General features: G+C 41.5%; 1 protein-coding gene across 6 annotated transcripts in view; it reads left to right on the top strand.

The window, feature by feature from the left end:
* The window catches only part of grik2 (glutamate receptor, ionotropic, kainate 2), a 410021-nt gene that overhangs the window by 365892 nt on the left and 25464 nt on the right, over positions 1–18665 (top strand). For 5 of the 6 annotated variants that reach the window (XM_079561307.1, XM_079561303.1, XM_079561302.1 and 2 more), the window contains one exon: positions 13174–13424. In XM_079561307.1, coding sequence (XP_079417433.1) covers positions 13174–13424 — 251 coding nt within the window. Of the gene's footprint in view, positions 1–13173; positions 13425–15690; positions 15722–18665 lie in introns of all 6 variants that reach the window. The other variant, XM_079561304.1, reaches the window with a different exon arrangement.

Genomic DNA, 18665 nt, shown 5'->3' with positions numbered 1-18665 from the left:
GTATGATGAATTTGCAAAAGCACCGGTGGTTTTGTGCGCCGTAAGGACGCAAGGAAGCGTGCAGTGTGCCTTTGTGATTTGCAATGTAGGACGTACGTGAAGACAGGTTATTTTTGTATGCGGTGTTTTTGAGCTTTGTAGCCAATTTGTACTGCTGGGCTTAAGGTGTCTATTGTTATTGTTTTGTTGGATAAATATAGCATGATTTATCACTTATATGAGTTTGTTTAAGACGAGATACTGTAGGGGGAAAAAGTGATTAGGCATAATAATTAGATTAGACATAACATTAAAGGGGCCTAGATGGAAGTTGTCATTTTTATACTCACTACTGCCACCCCAGGTCTTACGCATAACTGCAGTTTACTCGTGCATTATGGTACCCGAATTAACAACTTTTTGCGTGACAGAGCAGGCTTTTAGAGGCAGTTGTGGTGAATAGGTCTGGGCTCATTTTACACATGAGGACATTGCTGGAGCAAGTACGTTAGGGTAGAAAATATAATACATAATTTTGACATTTTTATACTCCGTCTAGTCCCTTTTATATGGTACAATCGTATTACAAGTTTTCTTTCATTCAGTGTTTTCATAATAATAGCCAATGGCAATATTTTCTGCGATAAATTCTACATAATGAAATAAGCCAGGTTTTGATGTGGGGTTCTATACTGAAACATGTACAATAGGTTAAAGGGACTATGGGAATTATGTATTATCCTCCCCCTACATGTTCCAGCCATGTCCTAATGTGTAGAATGAGCCCAGACCTGTTCACCACAACTGCCCCTAAAATACTGCACTGTCACTCAAAAAGTTGTTAATTCTGGCTTAATATAGAAGGTCCAGTTACACTTAAAACCTGAGGTGGCAGTAGTGAGTATATAATGACCAACTTGCATCTAGTCCCTTTAATCCTCCGGCCAGGTGCTTTTGACCATTAGCCTGGCCTCACATCTGTCCTGAGGGAATTTTGTATATCTTGCTTAGTTATTGAATAATCTAGTTATTTTTGGTAAAAACATCTGTAAAAATTACTATTTTGTCTTGGTGACCTGGTTCAAAACTCAATGAATTAGGTTTAGTTGCCTCATGTATAGGATCTAGGGTAGCGTACAGTTCATGTATTTGACAGTATTCCTATCACTGGACCCCACACCCGCCAAATGTGTCAAAGCATAATAATAATAGGCACTTTTTTTTTCCATGGTTAAGGATGGGATCCACTAGAGTAATGATAACATTTTAGGAATGCCTTTCCAACTTGTGTATGAAGCTCCAGTGATCTTCAACCTGTCACATGTAGGGCATGTTAAGCTGGTGGATTTCGGCAAAGTCCCTGTTCCCAGTGTCGCCTGGAACAGTTCAGCCCAAGCTAATCTGGAGTCTTATGTGAGACAAAACAGCTTGGCCAAGTTATGCCAAACTGACTAGTAACGAAACAGCCTCTTAGCTGGTCGCTCCGTCCACTCAAACAGCACCTACAGTACATGTATCCCGGCATTTGCAAAAAATCAAAATGTTTATTAAACTGTGCCCTGTCCTCACTTCAGTTAAATGAACCCGACTTTCCATATTCCCCCTTGTTCCATCCACACACACTCCAAACAACCCATTTCAATTGCTGATCCTCGTCTTTTACTAGCCTTTACCATATGCGCCCTGTATTCCCCACACTCCCCGGTCATTTAGCATATATCTCCGTGAGCCTGAGCGCGGAGAAGACACGGCGCGGCATTAGCATTAGCGCTGGAGCCCCGCTCATCTCCCCGCGCTCTCAGATGGACTCACAGAGCTCCCCTCACAGCTGTTAGCCATAGCTCATGCTAATAGACTGTTTACTACAGCACCTGACACCTTCGCAAAAGCCAGACGAGCCTCACGACGCTACTTAAACGGATGAGAAGAGAGAGGGAGGAAAGTGTGAGCGGAACAGAGGTCTTTTGAGGAATTTGGGTTTTCATTGCTTTTGTTTGTTGTATTTTTAGTAGAGATGTGTGTGTCTGTGTGTTTGTAGTGGTGTCTGAATGAAAAGAGAGAACAATTATATGCATTGTGAGATATGGAGAAGTGCAGATAGTCACCGGTCTTTGAACTAGATTTAATAAGGACTTAAGGCTGGATGGAAACAGTCATGAACGCTGTCTTAAAAGTCTATTGTGTTATGATTCTTTACGACAAAGCACTTTTAAATGAGCCATTGCGGTGGAAAGGAAAGTTTACCTTAATGTGTTAAACCATCAATAGCTTCCTCTCAGGAAAAACAAAACAAAACAGCATCACACAAGTAGCCCATGTCCAAAAGTATATTTATCAATTACAGATTGTGTTTCAGCAGAGCCCTCTTCAGATCGCTTTGCTCTTTTGAACCACAGTGCATGTGGATCAGCCCATGTGGCGTTATCTTTAATTCATAAACGTACCTCGGCTGCTTGAGTGAGCGATGTTGCTCTTCCAAACGTTGTCCTTACTCGATCATGGGAGTCACGGTAAAGGGAAAGCTGCGTCCGAATCCCCAACGGAATCAGTGCACTGAATAGTCTGATTCACTATATACTGCAGTGATTGAGTGATTCAAACATACAGATTACTTTTCTGTCTGATGTTGCTATCTGATGTGGTCCTAAGGCCCATATTTTCTGGTCTGTGCTCCAGTCACACTGTATGAATCTAGTGAAGTTTAGTCCTGATCTAGTCCTGGTTTAATCTTCATCTTGCCCTTGTCCTCGGTTTCGTCCGGGTTTAACCCTGATCTTGTCCCTCGAGGATCTTTTTTCCCTCTCTCCGGTCTCTTTCCTCTTTGTCTCAAACCCACGACAATCAATCTTCATTTAGATTCATTTGGATTCATTAGGCTGCATTAATCAAATGAGCCAAGAGGAAATGTCTGTGCGGCTGTCAGCAACCCCCTGTCCATCAAACCCACTCTGCTGTCTTTACTCTACTGTTCTATGCAGATTCAGTACAATCGATGCATTTTAAACTAAGGAAATGCTGCTTCGTCTGACAAACTGTGGCAATTAAAGTTAACAGCATCAGAATTGAGGCACTACAAGATCATCTGTTAATGTCTGCACCGAGTCTTATTACGGAGTCTTATTATGTTAATTGAAGCCCAGTAGTTAAAGGGACTATACAGAGTTTAAAAATGTCAAAATTATGTATCTTCCTCCCCCTACATGTTCCAACAATGTCCTAATGTGTAGAATGAGCCCAGACCTGTTCACCACAACTGCCTCTAAAATCCTGCACTGTCACTCAAAAAGGTGTTACTTCGGGTCCGAATTGCAGTCGTGCACAAGCTTAATATAGAAGCTGCAGTTACACGTATGACCTGAGGTGGCAGTAGTGAGTATAAAATGGCTAACTTGCATCAAGCCCCTTTAAGATTTCTACAAATATGTTATGGAATACATGATTCTTATTGTTATTATTGGTTTTGCAGTTCCTTTTTCATTGTTGTCTCAAACTTTAATGCAGGGGTGAGCAAGTTTGTGTCACGGAGGGCCGATTTTCATCATTGCCAAAACACCAAGGGCCGAACCTCAACATTGTAACAAAGAGCCATTTTCTGCAAATGCCAATGTTTTACATCAGTGGTTCTAAAGTGGTCTGGCCTCGAGACCCGCCATTACCTTAATGACAAGCTGCGATCCAAATAAAACTGTAATTTGTCATGTCATATAAAATATTGTATTTACCACATGTTTTTATTGAACATGCCGTAGATTTGCTTTTAAGACTGAAATGATGATCAAAACAACCAAATAATATTAATTTGAATAGACAGATGGAAAATATTGAAAAAAGTGCCACCAGTTCAGAATCACTGTTTAACACCAAGTGAGATATTTTGCAAGGACATTTAAAAAATACTGACAATATTAATAATATTTCTCAAAATCATATTGAGGTTCTGTGCTGGAGGGCCGGATTTGGCCCCCGGGCCTGACGTTGCCTACCCCTGCTTTAATGTGTCTTGATGAATCTAAAATGACCATGTGAACTGCCAAACGCACATGAAAGACTCGGTAATGCTGCTTATTTAGTCCATCTCCCTCTTGACGGCCCGCACTCTGGTGAACGTCACGCTGATGTCCAACAATTTTCCTCCGTCAAACTTGTTTTGATCCTTGTTTGCGCAGACAAGCATGTTCGCTCTCAGTTTCATTTTTGCTCAGTTGCTTTGCTACATGGTTGCGAAAGAGCAAGAAGTTCGCCCTCCGCTTGCATTTGTTTAACTACACATTACCACATTTTCATAACTCTGGGTTGTCTCTAAACACACCTATTATTACAGTTACATCACAAAAACACCAAGGTCTTGAAAAGCTTAGTGGAAAATGGCCATCTCCGTATCTTGTTTGGTGTTGATTCATTTATCAGTCTACCTCGGAGCGAAGGCAGCGCTAATATTTTAAAGCTGCAGAGTGGGAGTAAATGACACGCTTAATCAAGTGAATTAATGACAATAAGGTGAGTGTGAGCCGCTCCAATTAAGTCCATTAACCCCGAGGACCTGCCACTATTCATCTTCACTAATATTTTCAAACGCAGTCAAAACAGCAGGCCTCGACTCATCCTGTCTGGCTGCATTTGGGCTGGATGACATTATTTTGAGAAAGCCCGCTCACGTTTGCCATTGTCGGTGGGTTACGTTACAAAAAAGTCACAATGTGGTTTGCAACTGCGACCTCGCTTGATTATGTAGGAGGAAAATGGAGGAAAAGGAGATAACGAATGGTATTAATTGTGGTAGCAGATTTTTGTATGTTGCCACATTGAACATGAACTAAAATGTCAAAAAATCCGGTTCTATTAACATGGCTATAACAAAAATTGAGAATTATTTCCCCAAAATAGCATCTCTCTCGTCTAACGCCGCATCAAAGCCTCCAGGAAATAATGATTATACGTGTCTTACTTCCCGTTCTTCTTGTTTACTTCGTGTCAAAACATGAAAACAAATTATTGGACATCGGAGGAATTTGTGCAGCGGTGCTAAGAATACCCACGTTTTGAGTGTCAGTCAACGCGTCTCATTTGAATCCCTGTTATTATTCCTCCCTCACGGTGCATTTGGGGCCCGTGCGCTCTCACTGTGTTTTGATGTGTCCTACAACATCCGTGCGCTTTGGGAGGGATTCATGTCTGTCACTTGGCGCTTGTCATTTCCAATTCCATACACCACTTTTTAGCACTTCGTTACTGCGAAAGCTCTGAATATCCAAATGTACGTTAATAAGACAGTTGAAAATCTAGGTACCGTTTACAGCCTTGCTAAAAAAAAACACATCGCTCATCATACTTAGGCCCTGTCCATACGAAGTCAAGGTGAGGATTAAACACAAAGATATTTTATCAATCCAGTGTCCGTCCATACGAGCCCGGTGTTTTGGGGGTTTGGAAACGAACATTTTCCAAACTAGGTCCCAGAGTGGAAAGATCTCAAAACGCCGTTTACGTGTTTCCGTTGTTGCGACGAGACCAGAGTGGTGTCTGTTATCCATAATCTACTGGCCTTATAATGACTGTTACTCATGGATCTATGATTCATTTACTCCGCCACAAGTAGGGCTGTCACGGTATGAAAATTTTACCTCACGGTTATTGTGACCAAAATTATCACGGTTTTCGGTATTATCGCGGTATTTTTTTAAAAATGTGTGTTAATATGTTCAGAAAGCATTGATAGTCCTACACAAACTGAAATCGTTTCAAAAAAGTTTAACAGTGCTTGTTACATTAAAAAAAATACAGACAAAGCCTTTTCACATCAAAGTAAAGGAACTCTAACGATGTGTTGTTGATCGTTTCGAGGATATTACATGTACTATTATAGCGTCAGAAACGAAGATAAACCGTCTATATCAGGAAAACTGTTGTTGTCCTTCCAGTGAGCTTTCGCTTTGCAGATTTGGGAAAATACCATCATTATTAAATTCCTAATACTGCGGCGAGAGTGAATCTATTGCAATCTGCTACCGGGAGCCCCGTAACGCATTGTGCCATCATGCGGAGGTATCCGCGACATGTTTATGTACTGGCGGTGGCGCTGCAGCCGCACTATGAGGCGACTCGTTACCTTCTCCCTCAACCCAAAGTCCCACATCAGCATTTCAGCTAAAACGCTAACTTACTTGCTATAACATACAATTATGCCATTTCCCCGTGGCTTCAGCCGTAGGAGCCTCCAGCTCCAGGCTGAGTGAGCCCCGCTGCCCCACGCTCGCCCTCTCGCTCCCTCACTTCACCTGAGCAGCGCTACAGCCGCCCGCATCCGCCGGCTGACTGTAGGCTCGTCTACTCGCTAACCCATGGATCTATTATGTTAAACTAACCCCGCTCTAACAGACGCACCACTGAGGGCGATGAACCGCATGAGACATCGCACTGACGCTGAGGTGAAAGTTATACGGCTTTATATTACGACAAGTGAACTTTTACTGCTTTTACTTCGTAGCTAGCGGGAGCGGCTAATGCATCTGCACAACAAAGCTACGCCGACACAGTGCGCAACTGTGCAGGAGACTGAGCACCAAACTGATCTAAGTTGTGTGATGCCTGTAGCTTTATATTTGACAATAGCCGCGGAAACTGCAGCAGATGAGACGGTGGCTGGTGAGGCTCACCGTGCCTACACCGCGGGTGTGGTTATTCACCGAGATAATAATAAAAACACAAAACAAGACGGTAATTTTCACCGTCAAAATTTTTACCGGGGTTTACCGCTACACCGGTTACCGTGACATCCCTAGCCACAAGTGACAAGTAGAAAAACACAGCCGTCTGTGTTTTTGGACTGACAGTAAAAGTCCGGTCACTGACAGGTTTTTCTGCTTTAGTCCTGTTACGTCTGAAGAATAAACTTGCTTCCTCGTCTCTTCTGTAGATCGTTTCATTTTCTCTGTTTACATCCCACAAAGTTTACTGCACCTCTACATCTTGTTCTATTATCTGTGTTAGCGTCACAGCGCCTCACACAGGCCTGGAAGATGAATTGCGCCTTTTTCACAGACCTGAGTCGACCCATGTGGACGCACACATTTACTAAGCTGGCTTCATGCTAACAAAGAAAGTTTCTGAAAATAAGTGTTTTGTCTTCGTGTGGATATAGAAATTTATACATTTATATATAAATTTGAATCCTGGCATCTTGGAATATGCTCGTGCCATCAGGGAAGAAGAAATCCATTGATGTAATAATAACCTGGTCATTCAGGATGTTCAGGTAATCAGCGGATCTCAGTCTTTGGGCACAGGGTTTCACTGAACCTAGACTTGACCAATTGCAACACCAGATCATAAAAGTTTGTTAAATCCAAGAGCCAACTCTTTTTTTTTTTTTGTGCAGAGACTTTCTGACAGAGACTCTATGCAACCAGTGCCCCGCAAACACTCATTTTCAAATCAGGCGCAGTGAAGCGGCCCATTGTAAAGCGTCAGCTCTTTGTGCTTTGCCAAGGCCCTATTCAACACACAGGCTTCTCACAAACACTCAGTGACTCCAGTGGTATGTAAACAAGTATGCCTTTTCTTTCTTTGTAAAGTTTCACAAAAGGGTAAAGGTTGTCGGGATGTACGAGCGTTTGGCCTTGAGTTCAGTTCATTAAGTGTTTTTCTCATGTGCTAGCTGGTCCTGTCAGATCACCTTTCTGTGTATGTGCAACCATCCTGTTGTTCACTAGACGTAACGAGATCATTCGTGACATTGAGTGCCTACACATCATTATGGCCGTGTCACAATAGAACTGTAAGACAAACTGACCAGACTCAATCAATTCTGCTATGGAGACTTCATTGATTTTAACTTGAAAGAAAGCCAACTCATGCTATAACAATCTAGTACTATAAGAACATAAGGTATGATTAAGTATAGAAGAAATAAGGCGTTCTTGAGAGCTGTTGTTTCTGGATTCAAAGACTTACATGGCTATCTGTGCTGCCTAATATGTAAAGTGGTTGGTCAATGGACTAAATCAAGAGTGAATCCTCAGGAGGCACTGCTTTTCCTATCTCTGTTTAGAGTTAGTAGCAGCTTCTTTTCCAAAACGATGAATAGCTCAGGATTACATGGCAGGCAGTTACTGATGGACAGTCACTATTACCAAATGAAAAACATTGCGTCAGGAGCAAAGACTTAGAGGAAACTATAAAATTTCTAATAGCAAAACGATTTTGAACAAGCTGCTCAAAAATAATGGGCCAGACTTTAGTATAAATACTTTGTAGTTGCTCATACTTTGTGGTGTTGGTTTGAAAAAGCGAATGACTTCCCATGAGGGTCCGTGATGTTTTCTTGAACTATTCGTTGATTTGTTGTGAAGACATCGCTCATCCTTAAACTTCACCCCAGTTGGGAGCTATAGGAATATGCTGGGGGAGGGTGGCCTTTGGTCTATTTCAAAATCAAAATGGAACCTCTGGGGGTGAAGCTTGCATGTTTTCTCTATGTCTGTGCAGGTTTCCTATCGCGGGATGCGGCAATTCCAAAGGTTCATATCACATATCACGAGTAATTACAAATTCAAACTGCGTTCTTTTTTCCATGGAGGGCATTTACACCAGTTGCCTGGAACGCAGACTTATGTCCTTCTGTCGTCCTGCACTTCCAAACGCACACCCTCTTGTACATGTTTTCAATGGTATGAGAAATCGAAGCGCCCGCGTGGAAAAACACCACATTACTCAGTCATTTTAAGCTGGTGGTCCTTGTATCCCCATAGCACCACACGGCCCTCGCGTCTGCAGTGTCTGTAGCGGCGCATTTAAGGCCCCCCCCCACCACCACCATTCATTTTGATGCGCGCGAGCTGGCAGCGCGTTCAAGGCTGCACGTTTTGTTTGTCTAAAGCGGACGATTTATGCGGCGCGCGTTGGCATGCCGCTCTGCCGGGCCTCTGAAGGGGGGGAGAGCATCACAGCGGCAGAGGCGCTTTTAAACAGCAGCGAGGGCGGGGGGGGGAGCGTTTGGACGCAGATGAAGGGGAGATGAGAGTAAAGTGAGAGAACACGGCCTTGTGGTCGAGACAGAGCGGACATGGAGCTGTGGGCTGCAGTTCAAACACAGCCAGGAGCGCGCAGCCGCCGCTCATAGACTCACAATCAAACATGTGACTACAAGTTTCAATTTGACTGCAGCAGCTCCGTTGGTTTAATCGACAGTAGCTGTTTCAGAACATGCACAATAGGCTAAACAGACACAGTGGACTGGAGCTTTTTACTGTTTTACTGTGCGGTCTTAGGAAATTCTGATTGGTCATAGGAATGAGTTTATGCTGCCTTCATGTGGTCTCGCAATTATGGTAAACACCAGTTGTTGTGTAGAAAATTGCACATGAACGCCACCTCATCTGGTGTTTTCCACTGGGGAAACGGAGAGATAAATTGATGCCTGTGTTCCTGAAATAAGATAGCCTTTAACCTTTCGACACAACAGAGAGCAGCGATACTATGATTTTATTAGCCTGGCCTTAGCCATCCGTAAACTCCGGTAGATTATCAATTCCCCACATGTACGTCCGGGTCTTTTAGCTGACTTTTATGAAGCCAGCACTTCCATTTCACCATTTAGCTACTTCATTTTATTATCGCCACCCTATATGTTTTTTTCATCAAAGCACATGCAGATGAGCAGTGGTTTGTAGACGACTTTTTCAGGTGGATTTATTTGTTTATTCACCTTATTCTGCCCCGCCCACTCTTGCCTCTTTTTGCCTCGTCTTGGCATTTCCGGAAGCACATTCATTTAAACAGAGAACGAGGGAAAAACCACTAAAACCTGATGTTTAGTCAATTGATTTGTGTGAAATGTCCAATGTCCATTTGCACCAACAAGTCAACACCGCACCGTTTCTCTGCGTGGCCTAAAAACAGCTTTGTTTTCGTGTAGTAACAGATTTTATCTTGACTTCTCCAGTCCCATGTTAACTGATTGGGGAGAAAAGGGGCACAATTCATGGCGGCGCCCACGCAAACATCTGGAATAAGGTGAATACTGAAAAGTATAACAGTGTTTTTTTTTTTTATGTTTCACTTTGCTACGACACAAAAGCACTTGAGCACAAAAGCACTCGTCGCTTCCACTTCACAACTGCAACGGATCATCTTTACCAGAGCACATGAAGGCAGCATTAGAGTCCGGGATTATGATGTCATATCCCAAAGCATTATGGGATTTGCAGCAGCCTTTTCCCATAATAAACGAATGGAGATTCTGAAAGGTGAAATACTGGTGTTATTGTCCACATTGAATTCAGTCCATATCGTCCACGGTGACTACACTGTGTTAGATGTATTTACCAGTTGCCAACGTCAGCTAATGGAGCAGATCCACTTTTTATACAGTTTTAAGCTAATGTTAGTCTATGGACAACGTTTGCCAGTACCCACAAACAAACAAATGGTAACCGTGAAGTTATAACATTCCATCCCAAACTCTTAACCTGCTTCGCGGCCGATGAAAAATGGTCTCCTTTTTTCACAAATGTGGCTCACCGGTGCAGTACTTGTAACTGCAAAATGGCAACGAAGAAAAAATACAATACTGAAACAATATCACGAAACATGATTGTGTCGAAAGCAGATTTTCCTTTTGAACTTTAATTAGTTTCCCTCAGCAGGATCACACTTTCTTCAGCTGCTTCTTGCTGTGATAAAGGTTTGCAATGATGCGATGAGATTTTTCTCTCACACAGAGCTCAGAATGCACGGCGACATGTAATATGTCTATACGGTAATTAAAAGGTGTTGAAATGTAATGTTATGTACATTTACGTAACTGCTTTGGCGTAAAACCAATCGACAAACTGAATATTCAGGGACACAAATTAGCGCGTTGTATTATGCATAATTGTTCAGTTAATGAGATGCTAATTGCTCTTTAGCTGTGTACCCATGTGTTTGCCAACGCTGTTTGTCTGTGTGATTAAGTTAGCATTGGTGCAGTAGAAAACAACTTAAAGTCAACTCATCTAGTCGTTGAGCCGTTCCACAAACACAAAAATGTCAGTCGGTTTGGAAGCCTACGCAAAACTGTGTCAAATGTTGCTCGTGATATTTCAGTCCCAGACCATCTGATGCCTTTCTGTGTGGAGTTTCCATAGTCTTGATGAATTTAGGTGGATATCATTTTGGGCTTCATAGAAAAACAACTTCAAAGATGCTGAATCAGGACCAAACAAGGATAAAATGTAACAAAATCCTGTACTTTTGGACATTTCTCAGTTATCAAGCTATTTTGTTTTGGGCTGTTTTCAAGGAATGTGTAAATCTCCGTCAGATGGAAGACCTTTGTGCACTGTAAACTCATCCGGCTCGTTACTCCAAATGCTCGCTCATGCTCGAAACTCACTCACTGCCCCTCAAGAGTCGACCCTCGACATAACTATAAGTATCCGTCAAATGAGGACACGTTTCCTAAGACTTCAACATACAGCACATGCCTATTAAGCGCTTTAGAACATCACCATAACAACATTTTCATCAAGTTTACTTTGCAAAAATATTGATTGGACATGCTAATGTTTGAGCGCTCCCCTGTGCTGACTGAAGCTGCTCATTTGTGCATATGTGCTAACGATCCGCTGATGACACAAGGCGCTAATGAGTCAACTGCGAAACGCGCCTCTTTTCACCTTCTGATGCAACGGATCAGAGAAGAGCGGAGGTAAAAGGTGTTGGAGTGACTGTGAAGACCTCACACTGAAGCTGTTTCTGCACTAATAAGACATTCACAATAGGCCTGCACGGATGAGCTGATCTGACGTCAACACTTTCTCGTCTCATGGAAGTCAATGTAAAAGACTATTTCTACAAAATGTGTGAATCAGTTCTGGGATAACGTGGTGGCTTCTCCTTGAAGAGGTTTCTTCTACGAGTAAGGCTGAGAACCGCTACATTTTTTTCTGTGCTTTATCGATACTTGGTTTACGATACAGATACCTGATGATTTTTGACACCGGTACTAAAATATTTGTCATCTAGAACCCATCCATCCATCCATCCATCCAATTTCTTCCACTTTATCAGCAGAGATGCCCAGACTTCCCGATCCATGCACACTCCCTCCAGCTGTTCTGGGGGGACTCTGAGGCGACACCAGGCCAGCTCAGAGACATGGTCCCTCCAGCGTGTCCTGGGTCTTCCACGAGGCCTCCTCCCATGTCCGAACAGGCATGAGACGATCAGGAGGCAATTGAAACAGATGCCCGAGCCACCTCAGCTGGCCCATTTCGACGTGAAGGTGGTTCTACTGAGCTTCTCACCCCATCTCTAAGGGTGCATCCAGCCACCCTGCGAAGGAAGCTCATTTCGGCCGTCTTGTTCTTTCGGTAACTACCCAGATCTCCTAACCCAAGGTGAAGGCGGGAACGTAGATCGACTGGTAAATCAAGAGCTTTGCCTTTGGACTCGGCTCACTTTTCACCACGACAGTCCATCACTGCCGACGCCGCACTGATCCGTCTATCGATCTCACGCTCCATCCGTTTCTCACTTGTGAACAAGCCCCCCGAGATACTTGAACTTGAGGCACTACTTAAGGCAAGGACTCTCCACCGACCTGAAGAGGTTGGTTGGGGGGGCCCATAAAACAGAACAATTATTTGAAAACAATGACATCTACATTTGTATCATTTACTTGAGCTGAAACAATATCTTCCTTTAATGCTGTCCCGAGACCCAACAGGCATCAATCTTGGTCTCTAAAGATATATATTCTTTCAGTACCTGCTTTTGATACTTTCAATGTTTCAATACCAGTGGTACCTAAACATTTGTCCCGATACCTTACTGGTATTGTTTAACGGTACCCAGCCCTGTCTAAAAGTGCTTGCAATCCTTGGGGTAATACGTCAGGGTCCAAGATCCTGGATTTGGCAAAGGATGTTGACGAGGATCTGTCAAATCCAAAACAATACTATTGGGCCTGCCTGTTATTTTTGAGTACATATGAAAACAATCTGACTGGTTGCACTGGAGCAATCTGACAGGCCCAAATCGGGATCGTTTTGGGCCTCTGCTTTAGTCTTCTTACCTAAGGGCTAAGAATTTCCCACGTGTCCCAGGGCTTGGTTGGGATATGGATGAGGGCGAGCTGAGGAGAGTTCTGGATTGGGGCTTGGGCTTGATCTAAACTTGTTGGACCCTCAAACATGTACCTTGTCCCCACAGGCTCTCCGTACCGAGACAAGATGACCATCGCCATCTTGCAGCTGCAGGAGGAGGGGAAGCTGCACATGATGAAGGAGAAGTGGTGGAGGGGGAACGGGTGTCCGGAGGAGGAGAGCAAAGAGGCCAGTGCTCTGGGAGTGCAGAACATCGGGGGCATCTTCATCGTGCTGGCCGCCGGGCTGGTCCTCTCCGTGTTCGTGGCCGTGGGGGAGTTTCTCTACAAATCCAAACAGAACGCACAGCTAGAAAAGGTAAGAGAAGATAATCCCCTATTCAAAAGACATAAACTCACAAGCAGGGATGTAACAATACTGATAGAAAAACTACCTAATGATCATTGATAAAGTGAAAAATTGTAGAAAAAAACTGCATAGACCTTTGATCTATTTCAGACTTCATTGCTTGCTGGAGGCAAAAAGCAGAATAATGACAAATGGGTGCCTTCATAGTTGCATTTATGTGTATTTTCTTCAAATAATTAAGCTCATAATAAAAATGCAACAGTGGGCTGTTTTCAATGTTTCATGCCAATTAGAGATATCATTAAATCAATCAACAATTGCATCATTCACAGGGAAAATGCCATTACAGCCTGCTTAAATGGTAAGGAGTGTGCGCACAATAATAATAATAATAATTACACAATAATAATGCATTTTAGTAATACATCTTATTTCTTTGGCGCCTTCTAAACACTCAAGGTCGCCTCACATCAAGGGAACACATTAAACAACTGTACAGATCAAATCAAATTTAAAAACAAGACTTACAATAAGCTTATATTTTAACAAGATTAACAATGTGCTGGTGGAAGAATAAGTTCATAGGTGGCGTTCACAATCTAGAATGTGATGATGTCATAATGTCAGGTGGAGGGCAGGGGCCAATACAACTCTATGGGAGAAATACAGTATTTGCCTGTGAATCAAAAACTAATGACATAAAAATCATTACTTTTATATCTGAAAGTCCTTCCTATTGGCCGGCATCACGCTCATGTTTCCGAGTTTGTCACTCCTTTGGGACGCCTTTCAGAGGAAATAATTGGACATTAGTTCATATGCACTCACAGCGCAGACAATGAACTTTGAGGCAGTTTTTGTTTCATGTAGATTCTCTCAGTAATGACTGAGATATTAACCGAAAACTAAGACGAAAACATCTGCAATTCGCCACAGTTTCCATAGTTACCGCCATCGAATTTTCAGTTGCTCCACCTCAATTTCAGACTACGGGCTCTTTAGAAGGTTGTGATGTCATGTGACCGCAATTTATTAAAGCAAGAGATTGTAATTTTCTACCAGACTGAAAATGTTGTACAAATGAAGTACATTGGACAGAGAATTATGACATACATTTACTTGGATTAAGAGATTGAATTTAAAGTTTGGTCTGGTTTTAGATAAGATAAAACATCATGGAACGAGCACTTTTTTTAAAAAATTGGGATTTCTGTTTGTTCCTCTGGCATAAGCATTTTATAAATCTTACTTTAGAGTGATTGAAGCCGGCGCATTTTTTTAATAAAGACATTTATCTCATTGAAGAAGGTAATTTTTCCAGTGTATAGACCTTAATCTTTTAACCCGCACCTGAACCGAGCACATTTTCTCCAGTTTGGCTTTACCCAAATCTAAAAGCTTCGTCAAAATGGCAACAAAAATACAAACACAGGTATGCAAATGCAACAAAAACATTAAAGTGACGAAAATGCGGCAAAAATGTGATCGTAACTTTTTTGTAGAGTTGTCGCCGCGTTTACGCCGTGTTTTTGGTCTCGTTTTGGTCTCTTTTTAAAAGTGTTTTTGTCTTTTTTGTACGCTTTCGTGTCACTTGTTGCATTTTCACCACTATTTTCACGCTTTTTTCAAGAAGCTTTTCGATTCGAGTGATGCCAAACTGGAGAAAAGGTGCTCGGTGGTGGTTAAGAAGTCTAATTTTCTTTCAAACTCTCTAAGGTTTGAACATGTCTAATCCACACCCCACCCTCTGTGTAGGCTTACGGTCAGGTCTTGATGCTGCTGTCAGAATATTCAACAGTGATAATTACGTCACATACCTGTCCCAATCCAATAACTGTACGACTCCCACCATTCAAAAACCGAACCATCAGAAATGATATAACTTATAAACTTGCTAAACTCACAATGGCCCAGAGCACTTGCTTTTTCCTCCAGCTAAGCCCCACCCACTTGTTAAAGGTATTTGCCGCCCATTGGCTCTCAAGTTCATTTCTAAGGAATAACATTAAATATGCTAAAAAAAAACAAAAAAACATATACTATCAGATGTGTATGCTGTTACATCCCTGCCCGCGACTGTCATTTAGCATGATAGCAGAATTTCTTACCACTTGAAAGCCGTGGAGTCACAATCCCACGGCTAATGCTAACAAAAAAACGCTATTTGTTAACCTATAGCTTTGCCAAATTTTGCCGAACAATCAATACAAATGCTGTGGTATTTGCAGTTAAAGTAAGTCCGATTTTTTTTTTTTTTTTTGGTCTTATCACTTAGGCCCAATGGCGACAACAGCGAGATAAGAAACGTGAGGAATTCTGCTGTCACCACGGAACCAAGCTAGACTTTAACCACCATCTCAAATGACAAGCAAGACTAACTCCAAAAAAAACCAAAAAAAAAAACACTCTTTTTCTAATGTACAAATAATAAAACAAGAGCGTTCCCTCTAAAACTGTTTTGTGAGAGGGGACGGGAACACTTTGAAATAAAGTTTGTGTGTGTTGAGAAGGAGCCACACGAGCACTGCCGGTTATTCCACGGTGTCGCGTCGATGCATGGCGATCACTAACCCCTCCTCCTCCTCCTCCTCCACCTCCGCTGCTGCCCATCCCACTCTGCAACCCGCCATCCTGCTTCCACCAGGGTTTGCTTTCCTTCTCTGTGCAAGCGTGTCATCATTTTGGCGATTTTTTATTTATTTTTTTGCATTTTTCCAAACCGGAAGCCAGCAAACATTGGTAAAATTACTGAATCGATCACGCAAAATCTACTCTTAGGGAGCTGTGATGTACCTGATGTAGTATTTCCTGTTCAGTTTGGTTGTTTAAAGGGGGCTAGACGCCATTTTATACTCACTACTGCCACCTCAGGTCATACGTGTAACTGCACCTTCTATATTAAGCTCGTGCATGACGGCAATTCGGACCCGAAGTAAGTTTTTGAGTGACAGTGCATTTCGAGGCAGTTGTGGTGAACAGGTTTGGGCTCATTCTACACATTAGGACATTGTTGGAACATGTAGGGGGAGGAAAATACTTACTTTTAACATTTTTAAACTCTGTATAGTCCCTTTAACTTCTATCACTGAAGCACGTTTCTAGATGTTGTTGCGTCACATGAGGGAACATGAAACTAGCACCACAAAAAATAAGTAGAAATTAGATTTGTTGTTGATTTGACTGGGTAAGTAAAAATAATCTTCTTGTGGAACATGTGTTTTTGCACTTAAAGGGACACTGCGTAACATTTTCAACTATACAAAACATGCTCCTAATGACCAGCTCGACACATAAAATGCTATTACTGCAGTGGGTAATCCAAGAATAGATCTGGATTAGGACCTAACCTGTTTAAATCTCAAATTCTGCTGACTTTAGTCGACGTCTCCATGGAGACGAGCTGGAGACGTACCCACTCCTGGTAAAGTTACAGTCATGTCTTAGGAGAGCTGAGCCACTCACAGCAAAAGCACATGATGAAAATATCTGTCATAAAATAGATGTTTATATTTCAATTATAGTCATTGGGTAAAATTCTATGTGGTGTGGCTTTAAATTGCACTTCAAGTTAGATAATAATTCTTTTCTTTTTTTTTACATGAAATTAGATGTTTTAATTTGCATTTTAAAGGAGCTATACCTGATATTTTTTTCTAGTTATGGAATGAAATGTGTTTAGTCTTCCTTTAGTACATTGTAAACTCAGACATTTGTGGGGAAATCACAGTAGATCTAATTATAAAGCATTTGAATCAATTTGCAGGATAGTTTTTTAGCATTTTTGTCTGTGAAAGTGACCCTGCAAATTGTGAAATGTGACTATAAATGTGTCCCTGTGAAGACCTGGGATGCTACACATTATGTTAGGAAGATTAAGGATGAGTTTGTACCTCAACCCACATTTTAATTTGGTGGTTTCCTCGTTCATTGTTTGAAATGAAAAAATCAGGTATAGGGCCTTTAAGTGCATACATTATACAGTATTATGGGCCGTGTTTTGAATTTGGCAGGTCAATATGACTCAAAAAGTACAATATTTTTAATTTTTATTATTCAAATTATAAATAACTATAAATCAGTTTTTGTGCAGTATGTGCCCCATATTTTTTAAAGCCCTTCATGAGACCAGTTTGCTCAAAGTGTGTTCATCACAGAGGCATAGATTTGCGAGGACGCCATTAGCTGAAAGTGAAAGCTTATTTTCAGTTTTTCACAGTGTAATTTCAACTCCTGCCTGCAGAGGTCACTCAGTCACTCACTCTTTATGATTTCAAATTGTAAGACATAAAATATCAGTGCTGAGCAGTTATTTTTATTCCATGAAAGTAATCCAACGACTGATTACTGATCACACCTAGTTGCTTTTTTGATAAGTTTGTTTAAAAAGTATTAGTATCTGATTACTTATGAGTTACTTTAGTTTTTCAAAAACGATCAAGCCAGGCTGTTTAGCTCTGCCCCACTTAGATTTCCGCAGCTGAGAATGTCTTGATTCCCACAGAACCGAAAATGGACCAATAACATCTAATCGCAGAAGCAGATTCATTTAGTCTCTGGCAACGCTGATGCTGGAGTTCACAAAACGAAAAAAATGTGTTAAAGCCTCAATTATGCATGATTACAGTTTAAATGCCGGCCTAATGGAGGGCTGTTAAAGCCAGTAAAAGCAAATAACAGAAGTTTCATGAAGAATGTGCATTGCCATTTAGATTACATATTTACAATTAGACGATATTTTAGTATAATCAAAGATATTAAGTATATTTTGTATTGTGCCATTGTAAATCATGACAAACCAATACTTGTTTGTCATGTATGTGGCATTTATTGTGGCAAACCAATACTTTATGTGCTGTATGAAATTTTGAAATCTAAAAAAAGATGTTTTTAAAAGTGGTTATGTTTATGACTTGATAGGGTTATTATGAATTAAGAGATGAACAGAGCACTAATTTGGGTTTGATTTGGGAATCTGGTGCTGGGATTTGGGTAACTTTGGCTCAGAGACTGATTTTAGGTTTACTATTTACCGGTTTAGTTGAAGGATCTGGCAACCAACAATAAGAGGCTCATTCTGCTTTCCGATTGATGGAGAAACAAAACAAAAATGCAAACGCTTTTATATCACATAAAATGTTTGTTTTTTTTGTAATTGTGAATGAATCAATATTAGAATTGTTATCAGTAAAACCATAAGAGACACACTTAGTATTTAAGATGTAATAGAAGAAAATCCACATACTTTATCCT

Source organism: Gobius niger (assembly GCF_951799975.1).
Source record: "Gobius niger genome assembly, chromosome: 8".
Taxonomy (NCBI): Eukaryota; Metazoa; Chordata; class Actinopteri; order Gobiiformes; family Gobiidae; genus Gobius; species Gobius niger.
This window is presented reverse-complemented; position numbering and strand designations above follow the sequence as displayed.